The sequence below is a fragment of the Phaethon aethereus genome (genome assembly GCF_964289735.1).
Source record: "Phaethon aethereus genome assembly, chromosome: 9".
In the NCBI taxonomy this organism is placed as follows: Eukaryota; Metazoa; Chordata; class Aves; order Phaethontiformes; family Phaethontidae; genus Phaethon; species Phaethon aethereus.
The window spans coordinates 29,248,706-29,262,326 of record NC_138585.1 but is presented as its reverse complement, the minus strand read 5'-3'; the positions used below and the strand labels follow the sequence as shown (position 1 = coordinate 29,262,326).

Here is a 13,621-nt window from a genome sequence, read left to right as displayed (position 1 = left end):
ATGCTGCCCTGCTTGCATGTACTCAGCCTGCCGTTCTGGAGGCTCTACCAGCTACACGAAGGGGAGCACAAAGGAAACGAACTCCCCAAGCAGGGAGCTCGCAGCACCGCACGCGGCTCCTGGCTGGGCGTGCTGCGCCGGCCCGGCAGCTGCAGTCAGGAACGGCCATGGGGAGCCAGCAGCTGCTGCCCGGCTGCACGGAGGTTTGTGACCCACCGAAAGAATTCTTCCCCTCTCACTCAGACCCTCTGCACCGCCTCGCAGTTGCTAGCAGCAGCGTGCACGCTTACTCAGCGTTCTTCCCTTAGATAGGTTACACTAGAAAAGCAAAAGCAGCAGCGAAGGGTCAGGGCAGGAGTAACTCTACTGGAGCACTGACAACTCCAGAGGGATTTGTCACATTCTTCTCAGCTGCTGGGGTTCAGAAGTGCTCAGGTTCCCGGCAGGAAGTTCACAAAGTCCTCTTGGGAAGCACGGATTTTGCATCTTGCTTTCCTTGGGTGGGAAATGTGTTGCTCCCCAAGAGCTACACCAGTTCTGAAAACTTTAGTAATGCAACGGGATACTGTCCAGCTTTGTGTCATGTGGAACTCAACCACACACCGTGGGTGCAGGGTGGTACTGGGCGTAGTAAGTTGGAGGCTTGATTAAGTACGGCACAGCTGCAGAGTGTTATGTGTGTATTAGTTTCAAAGTAAAACACAGTCAGCTGAACAGAGCAACCAGCCCTTGTGTTAATGGCACAAGTGTTCTGAAGCTTAATTTGCTCTTGTCCTGAAGCAAGAACAGAGCCAAAGAGAGTAAAAATAGATAAACATGTTATTAGCACGATGATAATTTTGACTAAGCTCATACCAGCTATCCCCACTCTCTTCCCACACCCATCTCCATTATGTTCTGGGCTCTTGAGAGTGAAGGAGAAGGCATGCAAAAGACTTGCAATCACTGCTTGGGTCATTGACCACCGCCTTGAACACAGTTTTGCACACACAGGTAACGTACTGTAACGCAACTCCCAAAACTTAAGGGTAATGGAAATTGAACATAGGCACAAGATGTTGGTGTCTGTACTGCTCCCAGACTCAGGTGTGAACCATGAAAGTCAAACTCAGCCCTGACATGAGCAGGTAAAAAAATTCAGAAACTTTAGTGGAATCGTATCTGCCTTTCACCCCTCTTTGGCAAGAGCACTGAGCACTTGCTTATCTTTGAGCATGTACAGACGATGGGAATAATCACGTGCAAAGATAGCCAAGTATTGCTGCAGGAGCTCTAAAAGCACATAATTTTAATGCTTTTTTTCCAAATGCAGCTAGATGGTGCTGTACAGTTTCAAAATGGATTAATGAATTTTTGTTAATTAATTTTTTTAAGCAATTTTTTTAAAGTTCCTATACATATATTTCAAGGAAGGAGGTAAAAGAGTAAAAACATAAATGAAGGAAATATATTGTTGTAAAGTGTTTTCACAAATATTCTCACTAATGTTTTTTTGATTGTACTCGTCAGACATCGATTTTCATTTTGTTATCAATCTCTTGTTTACAAAAGCCTACTATATGGTAGCACGTACATTCATCTTACATTGGGGAAGAAAAGTACAATTGTATTCTTGTTGTGAGAAGTCTGTGTTAGTACAAAGGGCCACATCAAACTGCATTTTCTGTATATGAAGAAAAAAACCACTTTCAAAATAATTCTCGTATCTTTTAATCTGGTGAGTGATTGTAATAGTGTCTATTATTACTTTTTGAAAAGCGATGTTTTGGTAAAATGCAATTAAAAATTACTTCTTCTGAAATAAAAGCATGGATAAAGAGCACCTCAAATTCTCAATCATTACAAACTGATATTAAAGACTTTTTCTTGCATTAATTTTACTGAGACAGTATGTTAAAAAAAACCCAAACCCAACATATTTAGCAAAACCAACATTCAAAGGTTGCAGAGAAAAAACCAAAAAGCTGGCCAGCAATTTGAGATTTTCATGACTACTGCCTCTAAAAGATGACAAATCCTTTGTGAGCACATCTCCCTTCTGGTAAATCTGCTCTGATCATCCAGATCTCTATTTCAGACCTCAAGGTTTTAAAAATGTGTGTCTCCCTTTCTTTGGTACCCACAAAGCCTTCCAGAGGTCACTGAGATGCTCCAGTCCGTCTCCATCACTAATGTGTTTTCTCTCAGTCATTCTCCTCCAGACTTGCAAGCAAAAGTGCATCACTCCTCATTTACTTGCAGCTAGTCAACCTATGACATATATTCTGCTACTCCTCCTCAGAGGGCATCAAAGTGTGAGGATTTTTCCTAGGCTTCTTTTTGCATTTTACATAAGTCACTAGCTTTTCTAAACATTACAGCAACTTTCAGTTCTCAATTGGTGACGGTAGCCCAGTAACAAACGTTGCTTCTGCCTGCTGCAAAGAAATGTCATATTGTATTTCTAAATACAGTATAAACAAGTTACCCTAAAATGACCATGAATGATGGTACAATCCCAAAGGCAAAAGGACTGAAGGCATGAAATAGTAATTCCACAAAATTATTACTTCCACAGAGGATGGAAGTAAGGATGGGTAACCTGGGAGGAATACAGAGACGTTGCCCGAGCACGCAGTGATGAGGTTAGGAAAGCTAAAGCCCAGCTGGAATTGAATCTGGGCAGGGGAGGCAAAGACAACAAGAAGGGCTTCTATATGTACCTAGGTGACAACAGGCAGGCGAGGGAAAATGTGGGCCCACTGCTTTTCCTACGAGGAAAGGCTGAGAGCGCTGGGACTGTTCAGCCTGCAGATGAGAAGGCTCAGGGGTCCTCATCAATGTATATAAATACCTGCAAGGAGGGTGCATAGAGGAAGGAGCCAGGCTCTCTTCAGTGGTGTCCAGCGACAGCACCAGAGGCGATGGGCACAAACTGACACACAGGAGGACCCCTCTGAACATCAGGAAACACTTTTTCACTGTGAGGGTGACCGAGCACCGGCACAGGGCACCCAGGGAGGTGGCGGAGTCTCCATCCTTGCAGGTATTCAGAAGCTGCCTGGACACAGTCCTGGGCAACCGGCTGTGGGTGACCCTGCTTGAACAGCGGTGTTGGACCAGATGACCTCCAGAGATCCCTGCCAACCTCAACCAGTCTGTGATTCTGTGATTTTGTGAAAGTTACCATTTTAAAGGTACTTAGAACTGTAACTGCAGCATTTACAAGACCACCAATAATGGTGTTATTCTTGATAAAAAGTACTTCGTTCACACTGTTCCCAAGAGAAATAGGTTATTTATTTTCCCTAAGGAAGCTGATTAATATGCCATGCAAAACACAACATCACCAGTGGAGTTGTCTGTAACAGAAGAAACACAATTGTTAAAACTTTTTATTTCCTTGAGGCAGTGTAAAGGAAGTTACATATCTATCTTGTACAATGAGTCATTATGTAGAGCTAAAACTTAAGAAATAGAACAATAAACAAAACATCCACAAAGAACCATCTCTGGAAAGTCTTCAAATCAGAGCTATTCATTTAAGATGTGTGTGTGATTTTATTTTAATTCAAAGGCAAAGAGTGCTAGTTATAGAGTTGGGATCATAGTCAAGAACAACTCCCTATGTTCTGCCTTTGTCTTCAGTGAAGCATGAATGTGGTCTACTATGCAAACCACGTTAAATAGAGGATTAATCAGTGATAGTTGCTCCAGATTTATAAACAGACGCAGAACAGAATTTGGTCCTTACACTACTATTATAGCTGGTAAGAAAGACACCAGGTCTGTAGCTCCTGACAGGTGGCCACTTTGTGTTCTGCTCAATGCTAGTTTAGAGAAAAAACAGAAATATTCTATTTATATTAGCTTTTTGATTACTTTTGCCTAGAACGATGGTTAATCTTTACATGAAGTAACAGAACTACTAATTATACCTGGTAAAAATTTGGATGGACTGAACTAAAGGCTCTTGAACAAAAGAAAAGAGTATCCTTGGCATTACCTGTCGCAGCAACTCCTCCTGACGCATCCTAATTCGCTCCCTCTCCATCTGGATTCTCTGCAGCCTCAACTTCTGCTGCTGTTGCTGCTGTGTGGTCAGCGCACTGGGCAAGTTCAACAGCCCTGGCTGCGGAGTCTGGGGAGGACGACTCTGCGGCGACATGGCTGTGCTGGGTGTTATTTGGTGCTGGTGATTCATGACTGTGGGAAAGAAATAAATCATGGCTGGTTAAGTAGAATGAGTGTTAATATTATTCTTATATCTCGCAGAAGTGTTTTAAGCACTGTTTACCTCACAGGCAGTCACACACGACAGAAATGAAAAGCAGCTTGAGAACCGTAACTGAAGAAAAAAAGTGCATCTAATGAGATCCAGCGACAAGCTGGACTGTCAGAAGGTACAAAGGCAGCGCAATAAAGGCACCAGAAATTTATCAGAAACGACATCTTTCTGTATTGTCCTGAACATACTTTCACTTACCATTTCAAAGCAGGTGAAATGCAAGGAAAAGATAGTTAAATTGAATCTGCACCACATCAATAAATGAAAAAGCAAAGTAGTGACAATCACTGCTAGCGTTTCTTGATAGATGTGTCTGTCCCTTCTGATCAAACACTGCCCTTTTCTCCAAGTGGCCTCAGCCATTCTGCGTTTCAGGGTGCAGTCAGTGTGAAGTCAGCTATCTAAGTTCACAGGATGAGAGTGACTATCAATAGCAAAACAGTGTAATTACAAGTTACTAATACATTATACCTGTTTCATTATCAAACTCGGCAAAAATCTTCATCAATCTTGTCCTGAAAGAACTGCCCATATTCACTGCTGCTTTAAACAGCTACATCATGCAAGAATCGAGTTCAACGAGTTCTTAAATGCAAGCCTGTATAAAATCAATCCAAAAAAAGATGCCAAGTTCAGGCCTGGCATAACTCTTCGCAGGAGTTACATAAGTCAGGTAAGGCTGAATTTGCAATTCATGGTTTCGGTTCCAAATGAAAAAGGTCAAATTAGAGATTAAGGTGTCTGATTTTAGACCCGATGTAACACATCAGAGGGATTTGTAACTCTCTCCTGCATTCTGGATATGCAAGCACCATATTCCATAGTTAGTATCTTACAAAGAAAACCAAAACAGTCTCTTGCACATTTGATTAACACCTGAAACCTTATCTGTTAGGGTATTCAGATTTGGAAATGACCCATTAATTCCCCACCTTTGGTAGGACATTCCAAAGGTCTGTCTGGGGAATAACTCCATAGATGGCAGGTGAGAAATGGGACCTTTTGGAAGCAAATCTGATTTATACCCATGTAACCCAGCTAAACACTTTCACTTGCAGACAGAAGACTGCTGCTCAGTCAGTTAATGTTGTTCAGACTGTTAATGCTATTTAAATCAACATAATCTTTTCTGGTCAAATTCAGAAGCTATAAATCAGAGCAGAATTCTCTGTTGGATAGGCATTTTTATTAAGAGAACTGTTATGAAAGAAATTGCAAGTCTTTGTGTAGCTCCATAGTCACTCTGGTAATCATGCCAGAAAGCTAAAATAATAATTCGGCACCTTTGGCAGCAGGTATCACTTGGCCATGGAAACCGCACCACCCCTGCTCTCCAGAAATGCTTCCCTCTTAGTAATAGGCTTGGAAAAACAGGAGGAAAATGAGACAGAGAGGGCAAACTGCATAGCCTCTGCTTGGACCTCCTCTTTCTTTTTGGGTAAAATGTGCCAGTTCCCAGCAACGCAGCCTAATACCTTTTGTGAACCGCGGAGTGAACAGTTCCTTCTTTTCCTTCCCCAGCTCACATTTCCAGTAAAAAACACATACAGTACCTAAAGCCAGTCTGGATTACAAGTGGTAGCCATGTACTGCTTTAAAAATTAATTGTCATTTTTGCAAGGATTATTTCACTAACGGGGCAACAGCATAAAAATTAACAAAGCTCTTATCTTTTAAGAACACCCCAGATACTAAAATACACTCTAGAAGAGATACAATATTTTTCTGTCCAAAGGACTAAGATTTGTATCTTCTTTTTTATCTTTCACGCATTGTTCTTACCACACGAGAACTGAAATCTCAACACAGTTCTATGTTTCTCAGACCTGAACATATTTATGCGGTGTACATGCCTGACCCTGAAGGATACAGAACAGCAAGCACTGTTAGAAGTGTGCACTGAAATAAATGGGTTGATGGATCAAATGTATGATACCCATACAACACAAACTGCTGAGCCTAACCCACTCTGCCAGTTCCAAGTTAAAAATTTTTTTGAAAGGTTGACTTTATGCTAGCCAGCTTTCTGCCAAATCAGGTACTGTCTTGCCTTTCTGCAACTGGAGTAAGGCAGGTACACAGGCATTAGGTCAGAATAAACTTTGCATTGCTTCATTTGACAGAAATATTTACACGTGCTCACGTCAGATCTGAATTAAATTTTTAAATTTTTCCTTCTGGGTGATCCAGTATCACACAGGTCCAGCATGTAAAGACTATGGAACCATTTGAGAGCGCAGCTGTACGATATTCTAGCTTCAGCAGCAAATCGAGCTCAAGAAATAATCCAAGTTAAAAGCAGCCTGGCAGTAATATAACCTTTTTATAGATTCAGCTTATGTATGGTCCACAAACAGCTGTATCCACACAAATGACATCATGCTTCCACATGAAACCAGAGTGTTGCCGTTTATCACCTCTTCCACACCCAGCTGCTTGCTCCTGCTCACATGGTACCCCTTATTGAGCTGGCAAAAGCATTTGTGTGGTCACACAGCAAACTAAAAAATTCCTGGGGGTAAAAAGAAGGTATTTTCTGGCTAGATCAATTCCCAGCAGAAGTAACTGGGTAGCCATAAAAATGCTTATGTGCGACCAACGTAGGAGTCCCCGTGGGAAAAATAAGCTGGCTGCAGGAAAGATGGACCAAAGCCAGCACTGATCAGTAACTTTTCAGTGGTAAAAACCCAGAAAGGTTAGCAAGCTGCAGTGCTGAGAGGGGAAAGGTAGGAATGAGAGCTGGGTGCAGAAATCAAACCATTTTCATAATGTGAAAACAATGTGTGGAACCCATTTTAGGATGCAGTGTATCTAGTCTTATTCACATTAAAATAAGTAATAAATATTATAAGTACAAATACATAAATTATATCAGTGTAAATCTGGTGTTAAATTGCCAGGACCATAAGCACTTAGGCAGGAATTTAACTCTTCTTAAGCACATTTAAGCATGTGCTTAAGTTTTTGGCATGCCAATAGTTGAGTGAACAGAACGACCATGCCAAGAATCCAAGCTGGTTGAAGGATTATCTCAATATAGTAAGTTCTCCGTAGGAAAACTGCTTTCATCTACATAGCACATGCAAATGATAGAACCAGGCAAAGTTAAGTAAAGATTAATAGCCTGTATGCTGTGTCTGGGATACACTCAGGGCTAGGACATGAGTTGTAGTATTATTTGTCACAGTTATTTGTCGCCTTTGCTATATAAAATACTCCTTTTTTCTTCATCAGCTGATCTGCACCCATGTTGTATCAGAGCTGAAATTATATATGCAGGAAGGCAAAGAACAAGATAATATGAAAATGCTGAGGAATACTTCTCCTTGAGCTATGGTCCCCAATAACCCTCCAAGTAATTTCTTCTCATGGGGACAGACAGAATATTTTGGCCCAATGAACCCTGTATCTTGGAGTAAATTACCTTTCTTTCAAGCAACACTATCCATTGCTACATACCATCAAGGAACTACAAGAAGCTCAGCACAATCAGTAAAGCAAGCATTCCCACACTGTGACATTAGGAGTATAGAAATTACATCACACTGAATCTCCTAGAAGTCAAATATGCCATAAGTATGTGATTATATTTCTAACAACAAAAATCCATTCTACTTCAAAAAAAGTTATTTACATCATCTGGGTTTGATAAAGCTATAGCTATGGCAAAGTCTTACAAGTTTCAGTGCAGGAGATACACAGAAAGCAAAGGAATAGGCAGGCACCATCCACAGCCAGTTCCACCACCTGCATTATTTGGCTCTGCTCCTCTTTCAGTCAATGCATTTCTCCTCAGAGGTTTGCAGGTCTAAACCTCCGGACACAGGTCCACAGAAAAATAGATCTGTCCAAAACTACCACTACTGGGAATGGCTTTTAAAGAACCATTGATTTGGGTCATAGAGAGAAACTTACTGAAGCTCATTTGAAACCGCTGACCCCACATTTTCCCCAGCATACACTGCTTCAGGAAAAAATGGGATTTAGGTAACTCACCATTCGGTTTGAATACCAGACACCCACTTCAATAGCAGCCCAAACTGGATAGACTCAGAAACATTAAGTATAGAGGAGCCATGTATCTGTGCTTTCGAACAAGTACAGATAGTTTTGCCAAAGTATCTGAATAAAGTATGTTTATGATAGAGTCTAACTTAAAATGGAGCACTAAATTGATATGGTGATAAAATCAATCATCTTTTTTCAGTATCATTCAAAACCAGTTTATAAACAGATGCTAAAGCCCCGGTTTTGATCCTCCCAGCTGCATAACAGCATCGTTCCACTTGAACAATTCCACTTGAGTGCAATTATTATAATGTCCCATAAGCAAATTTAGGACATATGTGGTCTACTTTTGTGAAGTTTGGGCATGTGCATGCACACATATCACAGAATCATAGAATCTTTGGGTTGGAGGGGACCTTTCAAGGCCATCTAGCCCAGCCCCCCCACAATAAGCAGGGACATCTCCAACCAGAGCAGGTTGCTCAGAGTCCCATCCAACCTGACCTGGGGTGTTCCCAGGGATGGGGCATCCACCACCTCTCTGGGCAACCTGGGACAGGGGTTCACCCTCAGCATGAACAATTTCTTCCTTATACTTAGTCTGAATCTGCCCTCTTTTAGTTTAAAACCATCATCCCTTGTCCTGTCGCTACAGGCCCTGCTAAAAAGTCTGTCCCCACCTTTCTCCTCAGCCCCTCTCACCCCGGCAGCTGCAGGAAGGTCTCCCCGGAGCCTTCTCTGCTCCAGGCTGAATCCCCCCAGCTCTCCCAGCCTGTCCTCCCAGCAGAGCTGTTCCAGCCCTGGAGCATCGCTGGGGCCTCCTCTGGCCCCCCTCCAGCAGGTCCATGTCTCTCCTGTGCCGAGGGCTCCAGAGCTGGACGCAGCACTGCAGGGGGGTCTCCCCAGAGCAGGGCAGAGGGGCAGAATCCCCTGCCTCGCCCTGCTGGCCACGCAGCTTTGGGGGCAGCCCAAGACACAAATACCATGAGGAGTGCCTTGGCGACTACATCAGGACTCTGGATGCACCTCATCAGGTCCCATAGACTTGCGAACGGTCAGGTTCCTCACGTGGTCTTGAACATGATCTTCTGGGTATAAAGCACATTAACTTAATCTAACCTAGCTCAAAACAAATATTAACTGGAAATAAAAATAGTATAAAACACCAGACTGCTAGGCGATTCTTTTTTTTAAGTCTATTATAGAAAACAAAATGAAACCAAAAACTGGGGCATTCTGCAGCACTTCCCACAACAACTGCTGCATTCAGCTGCTCTAAAAATACATCCTAAGGGTCAAAATGTTACATGTACAGTAATAAAACAGCTGACTCTGGGAACTAGCTGAAGAGTAATTAAATCATGGCAGATTTACAAGTACTCTTTTGCATTGGCTCCACTGAAAGGCACTGAAATTTTTATGAGCTAGCCTTCAGTTAATGTGTTAAGTTTTAGGGCTTTTCTATACCAGCAGTTCATGTGCGATGGCACGTGGAATATGTCCTCTTGCAAAACAGCCTGTCCAAACAGTCCTGCAGACGTTGGAAAAGCACCGGCCATCACCTTCCTGGGGAATACCAAAGCCTGGGCCATATCAAACGCGGCATGTCATCTCCAGTTGGAAACACTCCCGCAGGAAGGACCACGAGGCCAAAGACAGGCTGTGCACAGAAGATGAAGCACTTGCTCCTTCCCCCAGTCAGGAGCCACCCTGCAGCCACTGCTACTTTCCTCGACACAGTTCATGGCCCATGTTTGGGCTCTAAAAAACTCCATACAGTTTACCCACTGGGAAATACCCGTAGGCAGCAGAAACATCTGTGTCGTGTTTCCCTGCTCGTTCAGCTCCCCGTCACCTTCCTTACTGCCGAGGAAACCATCTGACTTGCGGGCCCCACGCTGACGGGAAGCCTTGAGCTTGAGGTTGTGTGAGAACGTGCACGCGTGCTTGCTTGCCCGCGACCAGGGCATCGCACTGAGCAACACATTTTGCAGGACCAGAGGGGGGTGCAGAACGTACTCCTGAGGAGGCAGAGCATGAGAGAAAAGTGCAAAGAGCTACTGCCTGCAGAAGAGCTCTGCTGCTGCAGCTCTGCTAGACAACACTCCGCAAACACAGAATCAGCCATACAAAGATCTTGCTTTGTATACAGGACCGAACACAAAAGATAACGATGAGAAAATGGTGAAAAGATTTTGTTATCTCACTGGGGTAAGTGTAAAAAAAAGAATGGGCCAGTACTACCGAGAATAATGCCCCAAAGCAACACAGATGTAGTAAATACACTAGAGAGACAGTAACTTACGGGTAATCTTACATACATGAAGCATCCCTGATTCAAGACAGGAAACATTCATAGAAAGCATGACTGTGGCTCTCAAGAAAACAATGTAACTGATAGCAAAATTTCTTCAAATTTAACTGAAATCAATGGGGAAGATTTAACTGAAACATCCAGGAAAATGCAGAAAACAGTAACAGCCAGTAGAGCTCAACAAGTGTATCGGCTCCGGCTAAAGGAGCTGTGAATTCAAGAGACAGGCTGACTGAGGACATAGTTCAGCAAGCACTGGAGGATAGTGGTGACAATTCCCAGATTGTACACAACAATTAAAAGACTGTGAGGAACAGAACCACTTTAAAGTTTTTGGTGCCAGAGACACCCTTTGGGCACCTCACAGCGTTGTGTAAATGTAGTGATTGTCAGTATCAGCCATTTTCAGTGAAAAAGTCTGCAACTGCAGAAGCAAGTCCAGTACTTCTGATATTAAGCAACCCAAAGACACTGTACTGGCTCCTGATTTACCCAAGACAAAGGTTCTCCTGTTTATGGTGCTGAGAATAGCATCCAGCACTGATACTCTCGAGATGAGCCAGGAGTGAAATACAGTGAGTATTTGAAGTATCAACTATATGGTTTGCTCAGAGTGCAGATTAGCCTTACTACTTACACAGCGCAGTACAAGCTGCATTGAACGGGCGTGGATTAGTCCAGAGCCGGTTTGGGTCTACAGGCAGCTTTATTACCTGTAGGTGGTGCAAAGCCCACAGCAATACATCCTTCTGTACCTTGTGGAAAGCATGCAGGCGTATCTAAATCATCTCTGCAACACTCTTTCAGACTCGGGTGTTCTGGAGATTATAGCAGAGAAGAGGCCAGTGTGTCATGCAACACGACTTCTCCAGAGGCACGTAGATGTCATCTTATCCCCAACTTACATCTCCTGGAACCCAGAGACTGCAGTGCAGAGGCACCCACTTCATTTTGTGGACATGTATTAACACCAGCTTTGAGAGGATCATTATCAGACCTGGGCTAGACCTTCATACAATTTCAGATCTGACATTCTCTGCATAATGCTCTCAAGATAAAGAAAGATGACTGTACTACCAAATACAGACAGGCTTATACTGAAAAATGCAGCTTCCTATATTAACAGATATTATCGCTGAGAAATTCTGACCCGAGAAAATCAGAAGACCTAAAGAAACGTCCAGGTCAAAGAACATAAAGAAAGTCTACCAACGATAAATATCTTTCCATATTCCCTGCAAACCCAGTGGCAGCTGGAGTACTTGAGACAAATGATGCACAGAGAGGAAACGCGGTGATGTTACAAAGCCAGAGGCGGAGAGACAGTACTAATAATCCTCCTAAATGAACCATGAGCCCGGAAATCCTGCAGTTTGGCAGGGCAGTTAGTTACCGAATGATGCGTCAGAAAACCTAACGCAGCAGTGCCGCACAAGCTGCAACCAAAAGCATTTGCCATTGGAGTTCTGACAGATGGGAAAAGGGACTGCTTGGTGAATTGAACAATTCTACCAGAAGATAGCTGGCTACAAGGCTCAAGATGTTTGGCAGGAATCTGCGTGTGCTGTACAGTGTGTGCCAAATATACACAGCAAATCAGCAGTGCGGGACTTCAGGGACAGGTGGTTCAATACAGTGCAAACGTGCAGCAAGTCCATCCAGAGGTTTTGAAAATTGCAGTTGTCAAGTCCATCCAGAGGTTTTGACAATTGCAGGTGTCATGCTGTGGCTGACTGAGCCCCCCCCACCCAGCAACTAAGCCCAGACACAGGCAGTTACTCAACTGCTCCCCCCGCCAGCAGGATTGGGGAGAGAACTGGAAGAGCAAAAGCGAGAAAAACTTGTGGGATGAGATAAAGATGGTCTAATGAGTGAGGTAAAGCTGCGCACACAAGCAAAGCAAAAGAAAGGATCTATTCACAACCTCCCATCAGTAGGCAGACGTTTAGCCGCTTCCTGGAAAGCGTGTACTCAGCACATCGAAGGGTTACTTGGGAAGACAAATGCTGTCACCATGAACGTCTCCCCTTCCTCGACCTTTTATTGCTGAGCATGGCACTATATAGTATGGAATAACCCCTTAAGTAATTCAGATCAGCTCTCTCAGCAGCGTCCCCTCCCAGCTTCTTGCGAATCCCCAGCCTCCTTGCAGTGTGGAGGGGAAACAGTGGGAAAAACCAGAAAACCTCAACACTCTGCAGGCTCTGCTCAGGCATACCCAAAACACTGGTGTGTTATCAGCACTGTTTTAGTCACAAATCCAACACACAGCACCACAGGGGCTGCTGTGAAATTAACTCCATCCCAGCCAGGCACAGCTGCAAATGCAGGGTGAGTGCACAGCACTGGTATGGTAAGCTGAACGCTTCTGTAAAATACGTTCTGTTCAGATGCAGCACAACTGACCTGAAGGGCTCCTCAGTAACTTTTAGTCAGGATGCTGGAAACTAGTAATTCAAAGGGAATATTAAAAAAATCCTTATGCTCTACCTGAATTCAAGTCTGAGTAAAAAAAGAAACCACATCTGGAGGCAACTGGACTTACCATAGCTCCCCTGATCTTCTCTGCTGGAGAGGAGATTGCAGATGTTTTCTAATGTCTCAAACTTTCTGACTGCACAGGGAGACTATGGCAAGATACATCTGGGAATAAACCAAAACAAACTAGCGAGTGATTTGTTTTGCTGCATATGAAAAATAACTTCATCCCATGCCAATCTTATTACAGAAAACATCTTTACACATTGTAAAGTCAAGGCATCTGCTCATGTTGGTCCTGTGTATGCTTCTTCACATTTCATGACAGAAAATATGATTGTTTCCTCTCACTGTGGCAAAAAATATGGAAGCTTCCAAAGTATGTAGTCCTGGAATGATACAATTACTATGACTGGAGATTCCACAAAATAAACTGGGGCCAAAAAACAGCACTTGGGCAGAAGTCCAGCCTCCTCATTAGAAGTGTGTAGAAGTATGATAATATAGTTATTACAGTACCAAGACTTCTCACTGCTTTTGCATTTTCCACTGTG

The 13,621-nt window shown here is 43.3% G+C and overlaps 1 protein-coding gene across 1 annotated transcript in view; it reads right to left on the bottom strand.

The window, feature by feature from the left end:
* Positions 1-13,621, bottom strand: part of WWTR1 (WW domain containing transcription regulator 1) — a gene marked incomplete at both ends in the record, with an annotated part of 78,173 nt that overhangs the window by 8,422 nt on the left and 56,130 nt on the right. The window contains one exon of the mRNA XM_082003422.1: positions 3,986-4,185. Within this exon, the coding sequence (XP_081859548.1) occupies positions 3,986-4,185 (200 nt within the window). The remainder of the gene's footprint in view (positions 1-3,985; positions 4,186-13,621) is intronic.